The sequence below is a fragment of the Crassostrea angulata genome, chromosome 4 (assembly GCF_025612915.1).
Source record: "Crassostrea angulata isolate pt1a10 chromosome 4, ASM2561291v2, whole genome shotgun sequence".
In the NCBI taxonomy this organism is placed as follows: domain Eukaryota; kingdom Metazoa; phylum Mollusca; class Bivalvia; order Ostreida; family Ostreidae; genus Magallana; species Magallana angulata.
The window spans coordinates 31,677,726-31,695,173 of NC_069114.1; the positions used below are offsets into that span (position 1 = coordinate 31,677,726).

Below are 17,448 nucleotides of genomic sequence, written 5' to 3' on the forward strand. Positions count from 1 at the left end.
TATATGTACACTTGCTCAATTGTCTATAGCAGCTGTGTTTGTAACTCTCTCTCTCTCTCTCTCTCTCTCTCTCTCTCTCTCTCTCTCTCTCTCTCTCTCTCACACGAAACACGAAACACGAAATATCACTAGAATATAGAAATCCAAAGAGGAACCCGTTCATGACATTTCAAAGTACATGTAATCCTGAAAGTAGAGAACATGAAAAACAATTAAATGCTTTCTTTGGAATTCCATGCGGATATACTCAGTATTTACATTTTCAAGTGTCTTTGTCTGTGGTTATACTACAAATCATTTTATGGAGATGGGTTACATAGGCATTGTCTGCTGCTTAATCTATTTATGTAAATATATATTTGCATAATTAAATATGTTCAAATCAAATCAAATCAGAAATCGTTTTTTAATTAATGCATAGTCATAAACATTTCATAAATCATTTAACTTAATGCAGATATAAGGAATCATTTTTTGAGTATTATGAGGTGATAATTTTGGTTGGGGCGTGATCAAATCCAATAAAACCCGAAGGGCTTTATGATTGATTTGATCACGCCCCCGACCGAACTTATCACCTTATAATATTTTTAAAATGATTTCTTATTACTTAATTTTATATAATTTTTTAGCAATTATACGATAAAATATTTAAATATAAATAGACAAACCCCACTTGCACCAGGTCATTTGAATTTATTGGACTGTATAGCATAAAATCAAAACGTTGTGTTATCACAGTCAAAGACACTGAATAATGTAAATCTATACTTTAGTCTACTATATTAAAATAATAGACTCGAATATTTTGGGCTTTAATACCGAGAAATCGGAAGAGTACTGTCTTTTGTTTGATATGTTTTTAACATTATTGATACTTGGAGATTACCAATTTGTTTTTATTTTTTCTCAACCAGGCTTCGCTAATTAATAATCAACGAAAATTCCTTTTAAAAATCCTGAAATCGTCTGAATTTTTCGGATTTTACAATCTGGCGCATGCGCATTACATTCACGCTAAATGCTCTTTAGTTTGTTTCCACAGTATTACACTTGTATGGATAAACTAAAAAACGATGATACAAATACGAGTAAATTTTCATTAAAAATTTGCCATATATTCTGTTTATGAAAGAAAATACGGGAGGCAACTCTCAGTGCGTTATAATGAAAAATTCGAGAGTTCTGAATATCAACATGGTGTGCAAATTTGATGTATCTATTTCGTAAATGCCCGACATTTGATATTCAATGTAATTAAAGTCAAAGTCTAGTATTATTTAATAAAAATACACGTAATAAAGACACACATCACAACCTTATTAGCATAATCGGAGCATTTCTGATTTTTATATTTACGAAAAGCTAAAAAACCCCGAGAACTCCTATAAAATACGTCATTGACGGGATTTTAACGAGACCAGTTCAAGACTCTTGCAAATCGAGAGAGGAGATTAGATCGAAAAAGTAAGTAAAAGTTTATGTTTATTCTATCGGCAAGCTTTTTAAATCATTCAAAGTTGCAGAACAATTGTTTATTAATGTCAGTTCGAAGTTTTGGGTGATTAGCCTTATCTCGTTGAATATTGTTCAGCATCATGAGCATGAAACCTATGGTGGCATATCTCTGCCACTTGTGTGCAAGTTATTTTTCGACTAATTATGTCGACATGCAAGATAAATATGTTGACATGCAAGATAGTTATGTCAACATGCAACATAACTATGTTGACATGCAAGAAAACTGCAATCAAATAAGAGTTATAAAAAATATAAATAATTATCTCAAATATCGCCAACATGTGACATCCAAGATGCTAGATACGCTACCTATTGATATCAAAATGCAACTTATTTATGTTAACATGCAACTTCTTTATGTTAGCATGCAACTTATTTATGTCGACATGCAACTTATTTATGTCAACATGCAAGTTAGTTATGTTAACATGCAAGATAAATATGTTGACATGCAACATATTTATGTCGACATGCAACTAAGTTATGTTGACATATAACTTATAAGTTATTTATCTTGCATGTAAACATAACTAAGTTGCATGTCAACATATTTATCTCGCATGTCAACATAAGTAACTTGCATGTTAACATAACTAAGTTGCATGTCGACATAAATAAGTTGCATGTCGACATAAATAAGTTGCATGTCGACATAAAAAGGTGGCACCTAGCAACTTGGATTCACAGGTGGGCGATATTTGAGATTTTTTGAGATTTTGTATAATTCTCATCTGATTGCAATTTTCTTGCATGTCAACATAGCTATGTTGCATGTCGACATAATTATCTTGCATGTCAACATATTTATATTGCATGTCGACATATTTGATAGAAAAATAACTTGCACACAAGGGGCAGAGATATGCAACCATAGAAACCGTCTGAACAGCAGTTTTCGATTTTGTCAAAAGTCTGAAACGTGCTAGGGGGTAGCCATGAATCGGTAAGAACATGCTCACTTACAATGTTAAACTAGATAAATACCATTTTAAAAACCTGCAATGCAATAATTTCACTGCATGTGTTACCAAAATGCAGGTGTATTATAGTTTATTTTTACACATATTGGTACCTAGCATACGTTTAAAAAATATTGTATGTTTTTCCTAGAATATTGAGTTTGTGTCAATCATGTAACGATGAGAGTGTTTATGAATCAAGGGTCTGCATATAACATTATACGACTTTGAAAGTAGATTTGATTATGTTTGTAGTGCAGAGAGAGAGAGAGAAAGAGAGGGAGTATGAAAAGCCATTACAAATTTTATAGTTATATGTCATTTTCCACTTAATGAGTTGTTACAGCTGTTATCATGGTAATGTTTTGAGCCATGTCTCAGATACTTCATGTGCCCATTAAAAAGTGTAATCTGGGATACACCCTTTTGTTTTGATAATGACAGCATTTAGCTTTGTAATGATAGCTAGTTTATCTTTTTTCTTCTAATCTACAGGTTTACCTGCGGCCTCCAGATGATCTGAAGATTAGGAATATAGAAAATATTGTCAATTTGATATTGCTAATGACCCAGTCAAGTCTGCTGAAGCCCGGAAGGTACTTCTTTCTCATGTAATAAACTTACAACTTGTCCTCCACATGTAGATATATTAGTATTTGGTTTAAGCTGATTGAAAGCCAAGCAAGGTCATCTTAATAGCTACATGTACAATGTCTTGCGTAAAAGGGAAAGATTTGTATGGGTATCTTGTTGCAACTCTGCATGATTATCTGTATTTGAAGTGGTGGGAACCTCTGAAAGGAATACTAGGTGTTTGAAAATATTATAAACTTAACAAAATGTCTTTAACACTCTCTGAGAAAATGGGATTTGCAGAAATACAACGAATTTCTCATGCTGGTTAGTTATTCAGTTTAGTTTTTGTTATTGACGCAATCTTATTTTGGTGTACATAGAATGTTGATACATTTGTAGTTGCAACTCATACAGACATTCATATGTTTCATAAGTGTTTATGACTTTGATCTTTGTTCAATATATTTAATATCTTTCTGTCCACTGGAAATCTAAATATCTTTGAAGTTACACCAGTTGGTAACAGGGGCAGATGGTTTCTAGTGATTCTATTTAAACTATTTGATTCATAACATTTATCATATGCGTGCAGAATTGATTGAGCCAGGTTTCCTGATTTTGTCGTTCGTATAAGTGATACATTGTACTGCTTTAAAAAGTATATATCACTTGTGACTTACTAGTATATTAGTACATATTTCATTTGTAAAATCATTTGACAAATTTAAAGTGTTTTGTAGTACTGAATTGTTTTTTATGGCTTTTAAAATTACTGAAAGTACATGTACATGATGCAACTATATTTTGACGTTCTATATATAACAAAAAGAAACTGTAAGCTGGGTTAAAAATTAGTGGCGAAATGATGTAATACATGTATTTACAATATTAGAAAAGATTACATTTTTAGTATCACTTTATAGCACAGTCTTGAAATAACTGCATTGAATTATATATAAGTATTTGATGAGTGCACAATGTTTGCAAAAATTACATGTATTTCTCTTAACACTTTATGTTAATTCTATTTTAGTTTCCAGACCATGACATTAATGAATAGTTCTTGAACGGAATGCATGAGGAATAGGATGGAACCTTATTCTGCCTCTTTACCAACCCACACCATCTTTTCAAGATTTATGGAGCCAACCACAGAAGAATTTGTTCTATACACATCATTCAAAACATTCTTATTTATGTTACATAACTTTAAATGTTACTGGATGAATTGTTTCAACAATAAGTGTTCACATAATGAATACCAGCAAACTTTTTATCGAGTGCACTTATTTTGTATTTTTCCTACCCATCCATCTAACATATGTTTTTATATAACATATTCATAAACATGTAACATTTTTGGAAACAGCTATCTTTAATTGAAATTTAGCCTTGCTATTTTATACAAGTTTTCTAATATACTCTTTTGTAAACAGAACAAAAATACTTAGTTATAATGGAAAATGGACATAATATATATAAAAGGTGTCCAAGTAGCGTAGTGGTCAATGCACTCGCTTCTCACCGCTGCGACCCGAGTTTGATCACTGTGATCGACAGTGGTTGTATGTGATAGGGTATGGCGGTCGCCCGCTTGGACACGTGGGTTCTCTCCGGGTACTCTGGCTTCTTCCTACACCAATGACCCCCATCCGTGCCAACGAGAGATATTAATATAAGTTGTAGAACTTGTTTATCAATCGTTGTAAAATAAATAAAGTTCATTTTTTAACCGGGTTTTCCGAAGGATAAATCCGGTTATTAAAATGGTGAAAATGGCGGGCGGGCGGGCGGGCGGGCGGGCGGCTGCCAAAAGGGTACCCTCATTGTACGGATAACTTACAGTTTTCAAGATAGGATGTTGTTGTTTTGCAGATCAATTGTACATATATCAGAGGTGTGCATATTGCTAGGATTTTGATTTCTGATAATTTATGAAAAAATTACCAGCTTTTGAACTTAGTCATTTTTTGGCAAAATATTGCATATAGGGTACCCTCATTGTACGGATAACTCCTCCGAAAGTTTTCAAGATAGGATGTTGTTGTTTTGCAGATCAATTGTACATATATCAGAGGTGTGCATATTGCTAGGATTTTGATTTCTGATAATATATGAAAAAATTACCAGCTTTTGAACTTAGTCACTTTTTGGCAAAATATTGCATATAGGGTACCCTCATTGTACGGATAACTCCTCCGAATGTTTTCAAGATAGGATGTTGTTGTTTTGCAGATAAATTGTACATATATCAGAGGTGTGCATATTGCTAGGATTTTGATTTCCGATAATTTATGAAAAAAATACTAGCATTTGAACTTAGTCACTTTTGGCAAAATATTGCATATAGGGTACCCTCATTGTACGGATAACTCCTCCTAAAGTTTTCAAGATAGGATGTTGTTGTTTTGCAGATCGATTGTACATATATCAGAGGTGTGCATATTGCTAGGATTTTGATTTCTGATAATATATGAAAAAATTACCAGCTTTTGAACTTAGTCACTTTTTGGCAAAATATTGCATATAGGGTACCCTCATTGTACGGATAACTCCTCCGAAAGTTTTCAAGATAGGATGTTGTTGTTTTGCAGATAAATTGTACATATATCAGAGGTGTGCATATTGCTAGGATTTTGATTTCCGATAATTTATGAAAAAAATACTAGCATTTGAACTTAGTCACTTTTGGCAAAATATTGCATATAGGGTACCCTCATTGTACGGATAACTCCTCCTAAAGTTTTCAAGATAGGATGTTGTTGTTTTGCAGATCAATTGTACATATATCAGAGGTGTGCATATTGCTAGGATTTTGATTTCCGATAATTTATGAAAAAAATACCAGCTTTTGAACTTAGTCACTTTTTGGCAAAATATTGCATATAGTGTACCCTCATTGTACGGATAACTCCTCCTAAAGTTTTCAAGATAGGATGTTGTTGTTTTGCAGATGAATTGTACATATATCAGAGGTGTGCATATTGCTAGGATTTTGATTTCCGATAATTTATGAAAAAAATACCAGCTTTTGAACTTAGTCACTTTTTGGCAAAATATTGCATATAGGGTACCCTCATTGTACGGATAACTCCTCCTACAGTTTTCAAGATAGGATGTTGTTGTTTTGCAGATCAATTGTACATATATCAGAGGTGTGCATATTGCTAGGATTTTGATTTCTGATAATTTATGAAAAAATTACCAGCTTTTGAACTTAGTTATTTTTTGGCAAAATATTGCATATAGGGTACCCTCATTGTACGGATAACTCCTCCGAAAGTTTTCAAGATAGGATGTTGTTGTTTTGCAGATGAATTGTACATATATCAGAGGTGTGCATATTGCTAGGATTTTGATTTCTGATAATTTATGAAAAAATTACCAGCTTTTGAACTTAGTTATTTTTTGGCAAAATATTGCATATAGGGTACCCTCATTGTACGGATAACTCCTCCTACAGTTTTCAAGATAGGATGTTGTTGTTTTGCAGATCAATTGTACATATATCAGAGGTGTGCATATTGCTAGGATTTTGATTTCTGATAATTTATGAAAAAATTACCAGCTTTTGAACTTAGTCATTTTTTGGCAAAATATTGCATATAGGGTACCCTCATTGTACGGATAACTCCTCCGAAAGTTTTCAAGATAGGATGTTGTTTTTTTGCAGATCAATTATACATATATCAGAGGTGTGCATATTGCTAGGATTTTGATTTCCGATAATTTATGAAAAAAATACTAGCATTTGAACTTAGTCACTTTTGGCAAAATATTGCATATAGGGTACCCTCATTGTACGGATAACTCCTCCGAAAGTTTTCAAGATAAGAAGTAATTGTTTTGCAGATCAATTGTACATATATCAGAGGTGTGCATATTGCTAGGATTTTGATTTCCGATAATTTATGAAAAAAATACCAGCTTTTGAACTTAGTCACTTTTTGGCAAAATATTGCATATAGGGGTACACCATTTCACTGGATATGGGTTGACATGGATTATGGATAAAGTTCACATAAAAGAAAACCCGGTTTGCTGTCACATTGACAGCTTTTCACTTGTTTATATATATATAAAAGTATCTGATAAATGTATAGGTCTTGTTCATGAACAGAAGAAATTGACAGAGAAATTTTCAGTTTTAGCCATCAAATATAAACATTAATATCTTTTAAGAATATTATTTAATCTAAATAAGAAATAAAAGTTTTTTCCCTTTATTTAAATGTTTGGAAACAAATCCAATATATCTAAAATTGCTGTACAGTATATCCTATTGATCCCTGTAATATATCATTTTAGTTTCTTAAACATCATGTTTATTACTTTGTTTTCTTAGAATGATGTATACAGGGTCATTAATTTATTTTCATTATATTCAACTAGAAACAAATAGGCCTTCTGCAACCTTAATGAAATTAAAACTCCATACCATTAATTATCTTTCATATGAAAAATTACATCTAAATCTAAAATTACTGTACAGTATATCCTATCCATCTAATGTATCACTTTATTTATGTTGAACTTCATGTCTATTAGTATTATAATTATGATTATTTGAAAATGATATTTGCAATTTCATTAATTTATTTTTCATTGTAAGAAAATTGACTTAAAAAGATCTCTTACAACCTGTGTATTTTTTTTCAATTTACATAATAGAGTGTATTAATTGAATGTAGTTGTGTAGATTTATACATGTACCTACAAGCAATATACATTTAATATTCACCAGGTACATGTACCAGCCTACTATATTTGATAATGTACTTCTTTCATGCATTTTTCATGCGTTTTACTCATTGTTATATGTATTATATATAATTAAAATACTTTGAAAACTTTTCTCAATTTATTTATTTTAAAAAGATTAAGAAACGGACTATAGTCAATGCACGTTTTCAAGAGTTGTCTCTCTTGGGGACAATAATGAATGCTCCCCAGGGTTCATGACCCTGAATATTGAGTAGGCTGTGAGGTGTGTTTCAGTCGCCCGCATAATAACGGTAATCTCTGGTGCGTTTGTGTATATGTGTACTGGATTGTTTTGCTACAAGTTAAACATGCTTCTCTTTAATCCCTACGGAACGAATAGAGTAATAAAAATACTTTTGCATTTTCAAAAACAGTTGTGAATATATTAACGCTGACCTAATGCAGTGCTTACAAAAATTAAATAAGTTAAATTGCCAAATATATTATTAAAAATCTTTAAGACCATCAACGAAGAGTTTTTGATAAAATTGGCTAAAAAGTATACTGAGTATAGTATATTGGTGTAGGGGGTGAGTATTACAAATGCCCTTGATAGCAGAAGAAACATGGATTTTCATATTAAGGTGTCATTTACATAACTAGCATGCATGTAGTTGGTGCAACGATTAATTTAATAACCTGCCCTCAGTGTCATAGGGACGCTTGATGGTTGACAAATTAACCATCATTTACCTTTTAAGATATTATTTGTTAAGCTATAAACTGTATTTAGTAAAGAAAAAATTCCTGTATTTTATGTTTAAAATTTGGTATTTTCCTATGTCTTTATACAAAGCTCTTCTTCTGAAGAAGATCATTACAGTCTAAAAATGGCCAATACCACCAAGCCATCTTAAGTGATGTAGGAACAAAAACACAGATTGTCAAATGTACCGATAAAGGACATTTATTTTTGTTGTAATTTGCCTATCTATTACAGTGTACATAGTTTTTTCACGTTTCTAGCATTTCTAAAATCAGATTAAAAGGTAATTTTAATGGTATTTAAGTTGTAAAAAGAGCACTGTTTTTAGTCTGGCTTTAAAACGAGTTTCTTTTTTGTTTAATATTTTTTTCAATACCTCAGTGAACAAGCGTGCTTGCATAATAAGTGGTTTTATATTTATTTTTTTATTTACTTTTGTAAACTTTAAATTATCGTAATAAAATTTTCATTGATATATGCCATCTACACGTGTTCATTTCGTGTTTATTTTAGATAAAAGAAACAAAGAATTGTTTTTCCCTTTCTTTATTGAGTTTCCACAGACTTATATGTACACTTGCTCAATTGTCTATAGCAGCTGTTTTTGTTTAACTTATGTAAATCTCTCTCTCTCTCTCTCTCTCTCTCTCTCTCACATTAAACACTAAACATGCAGCACGAAATCTCTCTCTCTCTCATCTCTCTCTCTCTTATATCTCTCTCTCTTATCTCTCTCTCTCTCTCTCTCTCTCTCACATTAACACTAAACATGCAGCACGAAATCTCTCTCTCTCTCTCATTAAACACGAAATATCACTAGAATATAGAAATCCAAAGAGGAATCCGTTCATGACATTTCAAAGTACATGTAATCCTGAAAGTAGAGAACATGGAAAACAATTAAATGCTTTCTTTGGAATTCCATGCGGATATACTCAGTATTTACATTTTCAAGTGTCTTTGTCTGTGGTGATACTACAAATCATTTTATGGAGATGGGTTCCATAGGCATTGTCTGCTGCTTAATCCATTTATGTAAATATATATTTGCATAATTAAATATGTTCTAATCAAATCAAATCACGAATCGTTTTTAATTAATGTATAGTCATAAAAATTTCATAAATTATTCAGCTTAAAGGGACTTAGACACGATTTGACTTAAAATTTTTAATTTTTATTTTTCCATTTTCAATGTTATTAATGATAAAAATAGAAGTTTATAATGCCATGTCAAATATCAATTTATAAGCAAGATACGGAGTTCATTATTCTTTGTTTTGTAAACAAAGATCGAATGTTGTCATTTTTTACATATGTATAGTATTGGTGAAAGTTTCAATCAAAATCTTTCTTTTGTTGATAAGAGTATTTATGAAGATATTGAATTATAGTTTAAATTGTTTTCCGTGTCATTTTGTCTAACAAAAAGTAATTCTCTACATTACATTTTTTGTAAACAACTATAAGACTCGAGCTTTGTTTACATAACAACCAATTTTTACCTCTGTATCTCGCTTGAAACTTGACTTTAACATTCAATATTTTGGTCAATCATTTAAAATGCACCAGTAAACCATGTTATACATAAAATATATACATAAATAATTTTTTTAAACTCAATCATGGCCAAGTCCCTATAAAGGAATAAGGAATAATTTTTTGAGTATTAGAGGTGATAATTTTGGTTGGGGCGTCATCAAATCCAATAAAACTCGATGGGCTTTATGATAGATTTGAACACGCCCCAACCAAAGTTATTACCTCATAATATTTTTAAAATGAATCCTTATTACTTATTTTTATATAGTTTTTAGCAATACTACGATAAAACATTTGAATATAGATAGACAAACCCCACTTTCGCCAGGTCATTTGAATTTACTGGACTCCGACTGTATAGCATAAAATCAAAACGTGGTGTTATCAAAGGCAAAGACACTGAAAAATGTAAATTTTATTTAATAAAAATACAAGTATTAAAGAATTATTTTTGGAATATCAGGACATGCTCAAATACAGTCGGGGTGATCAAATCTACCATAAAGCCCTTCGGGCCTTGTTGGATTCAATTGATCACCCCGACCGTATTTGATTTGAAAAATGATTCCTTAATACATGTACATATATATAAGGGTATAGTAAACATTGCAGAAAAACACAATCAGGGTCGCATTTAATTCTCTACAGGACGGATAACATTTGTAATGCTCGCTACCATCGTACCCGAATTATGGAAGACAATCTTATTCTTCCGTCTGATGTCAGTCCGTGCAAGTCCGTGGTGTCAAAGCAGAAAAAGTTTTGATCTTTTTTACAAAAGATTCCATGGTGTCTTATCTTATACTATTACTATGCGTGGATTATTTCGTCATCGATCGAAACCTGTTGCTGCACTGACTCCACGGACTTACACGGACTCCACGGACTGACGTCAGAAAAAGATAATTATCTAATACACATTGCACAATGAGCGAGATACAGAGCTCACAATTTTTTATCTAAATAAAGCTCAGGTCATGTTTTGTTTACATTTTGAAAGAAGAAAAGAAACTATAACATTTTTACGTTAGACTTAAATGAATGTGACAAACGCTATAGAAAGTTTATTTTCATGTTGAAAACACATTAGGAGATAGAAAAATCGACTGTAAAAAGTACTGTTACAGTTATATTAAACAACGTAAACAAAAAAGGCACAAGCATTATTTACCAAACAAATATTTGTGAGCCCTGTATCTTGCTTATAACTCGACGACTGACCCTTAAATTTTGGTTGATAATTAGAAATGCTTTACTGAAGCATTGCAATAATTGAAAACAGAAAAATGAATTTTTGACCAAAATTGTGACCATGTCACTTTAAATTGATCGATTTTTGTGTCCCTGGTTAGAATTTTGAAGGGGGGGGGTTATTGAAAATTATCTTATTTCTTTTTTAAACAATTTTAATGTTGGTTTCAATAAATTTTAGCGGGTGTTGTTTTAATTCTTCTTGGAGGATGAGTCAAACTTCAACACGATTTACCAGAAACTATAATTCAAAATGGGTTTAAGTATAACCTTTGGAAAACGGTACATATGTCACTATAGTAGACCAATATTAAAATTAAAATCAACATCATGATAATCTATTCAAAGTTACATTGTATACGTAAGGTATAAAGTATAAAGGCAAATCACAAAAATGCTTCGTTGGTTGAAAAAAAAATAATAGATTTACTCACTATAAGGAAAGCACCGCCAATTATCAGCATTTTCTCAATGGGATCCATTTTTTCTGGAACTTGACAATACAATTGAATACGGTTACATATGTTTTTGGACAATTTAAACAAATAAAATTGCAATGTTTTGACCACAGGCACCTGAATTTTTATCAATTAGGCGCTAATAAGCCAAATATCGTAAAAATTTTACGATAAATAATTATGTATAGAGAAGGTAAATTTTTTTTTATATTTGGCTTTTTAGTGACTGATTGATCTTGTGGTTTGAAGAAAGTCCTTCATCAAGTGATGTCACACTATGCATGTAGGACTCTGAAGAGGCCAAATGAAGTACAAAAGAAACACTTACAGTTGATATCGAAGTACTCGTGGTCCACATTGATTCCGGTGTCCTGTTCACCTTCCCATTTCTTGTTGACGGAGCCCAGTTTTTCCTCCCCAATTTTGTCCCAGATCTAAACGCAAAGAAATTAATATATTTACATTTTCCAGTGTCTTTGCCTGTGATAACACTACGTATCGATTTTGTACTATATAACCCATAATACATATGACGCCAAATTGAGGCGCCAGCGGGGTTTGCTTATTTATATTTGAATATCTAATCGTACGATGGCTAAAAATTATATAAATATAAGTAATAAAGAATCATTCTTTGAATATTATGAGGTGATAATTTCGGTCGGGGCATGATCAAATCTATCATAAAGCCCTTCGGGCTTTATTGGATTTGATCACGCCCCGACCAAAATTATCACCTCATAATACTCAAAGAATGATTCCTTATTCCTTATCTAAAAGCAAATCTGGGTACGCATAAATGCAATGGTTTAACCTTTCAAAAGAACGAAGAAAACCCTAAAGGAAAATTCACAGAAACGTTCTCGATATTTTCCTTTGGTAGTTTATACAAGTATGAAGGTAGTTGGCATTGAAGAAAAGTTACGTACTGGTAGCCTGCACTAGCGGAATTTGTAATTTTTGTCAACTATAGCTGATCGCTATTCCTTCATAGCAAGAATGAGCCGTAAAGAAATGCATTCATCTTTTATTTTCTTAACGCTCTTAAACTTTGCTTAATAATTCAAAGTACTGTCAAAGCTTAGATAATTTTAAGAGATTCTACATCCTTCGTTGCTGAAATATATTACTCAATAGTATATTAAACAAGACATGATATAATCATGATAATATACTACTACATGTATAACATACTAGTAATACATGTATATGTAATACTTAAATCGTACAAACCTCGAAGGTTATCTCTGTGCAGCATCTGAAGATACAGCATGGTCCAAAGATCTTGGCCACGATTTCACCATCGTTGTCCAAAACTTCAAAATTTCCTTGACATACTCCAAATCTGTATAAAATAAAGTTTATATGCTATATTTGTCAGTGTTTGTGAGATTGTCACAATGCAAGGGCCAGGCCAGGTTCTCTAGTACAACTGATCATAGTTGCAATTATGAAAAAACACCCAAATATTTAACATAATTCATATTTTATTGTTGAACAAGTGGTAACATCAAAATAATAAGTCAGATGGTACAAATACACTGTAATATCAATTATAAATCCATTTTTTCAATAACAGGAGTCCTGAGTCCACTCGAGGCCGTGAGGCACGAGTGGACTCAAGACCCCTGACGTTGAAAGGAAGTTACATGTATAAATTGTAAAGTCGTGGTTACAACTTCGTTATCAGAAATTAATTCTGCTTTTTGTACGGTATACGTATGTATTTTTACTTCTGTTTAATAGACCCCAGAGTCCGGTTAAGACAGTCAACAACGTAAACTTTGTGGTTACACAAAACACAATCCAGGCAGCAACACCAATCACAGCGGCAGGACTTCCGGAACAGAGTGAAAACGAGGTCGTCCTGGGGTGTGAAGAATTCCAGCTGAAACTGGCGGTGTGGACCACAGAACCATCGACAAATACAACTGGTATCTACGGAGAACAAATGATCAGAAGTTATTTGTCTTTGCAGATGACTCTTTGAACCTTATTAAACCCAGCCTAAACAATCACTTGCAATTGAGAATAGTAATGGCTTCCCAAACACCACAAAGTTAAAAACCTTGAAAAATTACATCGACCACTTATCTTTTTAACCTTGACCTTCATTTGTGTGAAGGTCAAAATGGCAGTGAACCTGAGAACGGATCTAAGCCTTCATCATGCATGCAGTTTTGATACATGACTTTTATATGCACGTACTCTAGCTAGCATGGTTCAACACATCGAACAATGTGATCATAGAAAGTTAAGGGGAAACCATGATTGACCTTCAGCTGTAGCCTTGAACTTCTAAAAATAAACTTATTCCTGTTTCAAAGTCTTAGATTGCGTCTGATTTATCGTACTGTAGTAGGATGCTTTTTTGGCGCAAAATATTAACATATCGGTTCAGAGCTACATTGATGGAGAACCTTGAAGTAAACCAGTTATATTGAGGGATTTTCTAAACGAAAAGTTGAAATTTGCAATATGCTAAAAAGTCTTAGAGGAAAATGTGTATGTTTGGGTTTTTTCTGTCGAACTTTTGATTATGATAAAAAGTATCTAATGATGCTTACATTTATTTATCTGAAAAACAAACTCGAAGGTTTGAGGTCCGTTTTCCTTGTTATAATAAGATATCAAAATCAAAATCCCATATGCATATGAAAAAAGTGGGTTCATTTTGAATTTCCCTTTTTTAATTTTAAATATTTTCAAGAGAAATTTGTTTGAATATCGATACATGTTAAAAAAGAAAAAAAAGTCTCATGATACAAATGTGCTTTTGCAATGGAAAAGTCTGTACAACGTGGTTTCCAGATCTCTATATTAAAATATTTTCTTATTATTTTAAATTCTTTAACATGCAAGCTCTTGTATCTCTCTAAACATATGTAATGCTATATAAGAATAATTATAGAAATTCGTCGACAGAAACAACCTTTCGGCAATTAAAAATCTAACTGCTTGTTTAATCATTTATAATAAATATATAATAATAAATTATTTTTCACTAAAGTAATCAAATAATAATTATCAACATAATAAAAATGTTTTTATTTTTTGTATATATATTTCTTTTTAAGAATTGTCAAAAGATTATTATATTAAGATTAATATTCCCCGGAATGTACTACAAAGTGTTTCATACTGTATTCTTTAATTTTTCGTGAAAGGGCAGATCACTCTAATTCAACCAAAAAATCATTAAAAGCAATATTATCATTACTCGCTTTATAGTTCTCGTATTCTTTTTATTTATTAAATGTAGAGAATTCAGATTTTTTTATGATGGATCCTGATATGATGTTCACCATATACTAGTCATTACATATACAAACACTAATATGTATTGTACAGGTTAACATCCAATGCATATTTTGAAATCATTTTCTGATTTTCTGTGCATTTTTAAATTAAACCTGCTATACGGTAATCATATATATACAAACCCTAGTATGTTTTGCACATGTTAACATCCAATTTATATTTTGAAATCTTTTTTCTGATTTTTGTGCATTTTCTATTTAATATGGTGATCTTCTTTAATCATGTCGAAATTTGCTTTGAAAATATTACCGATTCACATGTATGCAATACATGATAATATTTTTAAAGAGGAATATATGACATATCTTACCCTCTAGAACATAGAACAATTCCTCCTCTTTCTCGTTCCAGATCTTGTACGTATTTGCTGACCCGCATCCTCCTAGAGTAAGAAACATTATCTCGGTGCACAATACATTTACTTATTTGAATAGTCTAAATACTACATAGTATACATTTATTTGGGTTAACATTAATTAACATGTATATTCTGCTTTTGTTATTGTATGCCAACACAATTGATGATATCAATAGATGGATAAATTAGTAAATCAATGTCATAACATTTAATTTGGACGAGAACCACTTTAATTTGGACAACGAGAGCCAAAAACTCATTGGTAATTACATATAATCCTGATCTTCCTCATTTTCCCCCTATCGTCTTTATTTGAGTTATCAAGCACGACAAGAAGACAGAAAACACTCACTAATCGGTATCCATTTCATCTGATCTCGTTGAAATAATATACTTTTAATTTTATATTCATAAAAAATGAATCCACGAAAACTGATTTTGTTTCACTTAACAATAGTAGCATTTAGATAACTTTAAGACAACTTTTAAAAATACATTGATATATGTATTTTGCATCATAAAGTAAGGGACCCACCTCTTAAATCAGTCTCCATCTGCTGTCGGACATAAACGAATCCTTTGCCGGTCAGTCCCTCCAGCCCGGGGGGTGGGTCTAGTCGTGGGTTAATGGACTTCCTTCTCAGGGAGCGGACGGACTGTCTCCTCTTCTGCATGTCGGTCAGGGCGTCGGTGGAGGACGACCCCACGAGGGAAGAGCCTAAACCCAGGGGCTGCTGTAGAATGACCGACTGGCGGGCACCTTGCGACATCCTTTGTTTTTCATGTTGGATGACTGTTGACAGTCGGGATAATTCTGGCTCCATGTTGTCTCTCCGAATTTTACACAAACAGATATGAAAAGGGAAATGTTCTGCCTTTTAGGAGTTTTGGTATATGTACAGTGTATTTCAGAAAGATTTGTGACATATCCAAGGTGCGAGCGAAGTTTACTTCAAAGAATGTATCTAGCTGAATTGAACAGTGGGCAATGAAAAGAGAAGATTATTTGAATGTCCTTTAAGCTTTGGCGAGTTTTGGAACGGAACGGTTTTCACACCATAAAATGCTAGGATTTGTGAAAACTCCATAAAAACGATTTGTCTGTTTATGTGCTATGTTTAGAACTACAGATGCATTGTAACATGAACGGCCACAGAATACAATGTCCCTAATCGTTAGACACTGTGACTATATTTATGTACATGTATAGCTAAAATCTGATATTAGATATTGATAAAATGTTTCTATGAAATATATTCTTATGTCAGAATATTGAGAAATAGAATAAATGTATTATAACAACCAAGAATTGCATTATAGAAGTAGTTCGTCCATTGGAGTAGGTTACTTACTACTGTAAATATCCAATCAAACAACACAAGGGAGCAATGTTTATAACGTGTTTAGATCATACCATAGATCTAATTTGTCAGCTGATATGATATGGCTGTTAAACTGTGTGTTATTTCCACAAGGGATACACAATTTTCATATGGGTGAGGGCACAAATCTTCATTTACTAAAACTAAGGATCAAAATTTAATCGACACAGGAGAAATGACTATTTAGCTTCAAATTAGTCCAAATTTGTTCTCGCTTATATCATTATAAGATGAAACACATATAAGGGCGTTGATATTTATTACATAGATAAACCACAATATCTAACTACTCATCGAATTACAGTATTCATTAACCACACATTCATGCCCTGATTTGAAATGAAGCATTTTAGATCATATATATGAGACATTCCAAATCAGATCTATAATGGGCATTTCTTTGTTTATTCAACAGAATGGATTTTTTCTGGAACAAACTAAAAATGTATAAAGACCTGGCATGAAACGTGCCTTCCAGATAATAATATGCAAAGTTTATCAATTTTGTTTTAAAAAATTGAATTACCAATCCAATAATTAAATCGTATTGATTTATTTGATTATTCTTATGCATGGGTCATGCTTAATGGTTCGGTAAAAATACAAAAGT

At 32.0% G+C, this 17,448-nt stretch overlaps 1 protein-coding gene across 2 annotated transcripts; it reads right to left on the reverse strand.

The window, feature by feature from the left end:
- Window positions 1-108: 108 nt before the first annotated feature.
- On the reverse strand, window positions 109-16,637 carry LOC128179302 (phospholipid scramblase 1-like). 2 transcript variants are annotated; one of them, XM_052846697.1, is made up of 8 exons: window positions 15,992-16,637; window positions 15,409-15,480; window positions 13,511-13,715; window positions 13,011-13,122; window positions 12,106-12,211; window positions 11,754-11,812; window positions 9,331-9,400; window positions 9,146-9,202 (listed from the first exon to the last, which is right to left on the reverse strand). In XM_052846697.1, exons 1-7 carry the CDS (start codon window positions 16,278-16,280, stop codon window positions 9,374-9,376), a joined length of 870 nt encoding a protein of 289 aa, XP_052702657.1. In that variant the 5' UTR covers window positions 16,281-16,637; the 3' UTR covers window positions 9,146-9,202; window positions 9,331-9,373. The 2 variants fall into 2 exon arrangements, with proteins under 2 accessions (XP_052702658.1, XP_052702657.1); XM_052846698.1 differs by lacking the exons at window positions 9,146-9,202; window positions 9,331-9,400 and adding an exon at window positions 109-186.
- Window positions 16,638-17,448: the final 811 nt, after the last annotated feature.

Bases quoted from the DNA above. Each gene is read 5' to 3' on its own strand.
- LOC128179302 (XM_052846698.1), bottom strand. From the start codon at position 16,280: ATGGAGCCAGAATTATCCCGACTGTCAACAGTCATCCAACATGAAAAA. The intron at 13,716-15,408 runs GTAAGATATGTC...TGTTCTCCGTAG, and splicing joins ATTGTTCTATGTTCTAGAGG to ATACCAGTTGTATTTGTCGA. The intron at 11,813-12,105 runs GTAAGTGTTTCT...TGTATTGTCAAG, and splicing joins CGAGTACTTCGATATCAACT to TTCCAGAAAAAATGGATCCC.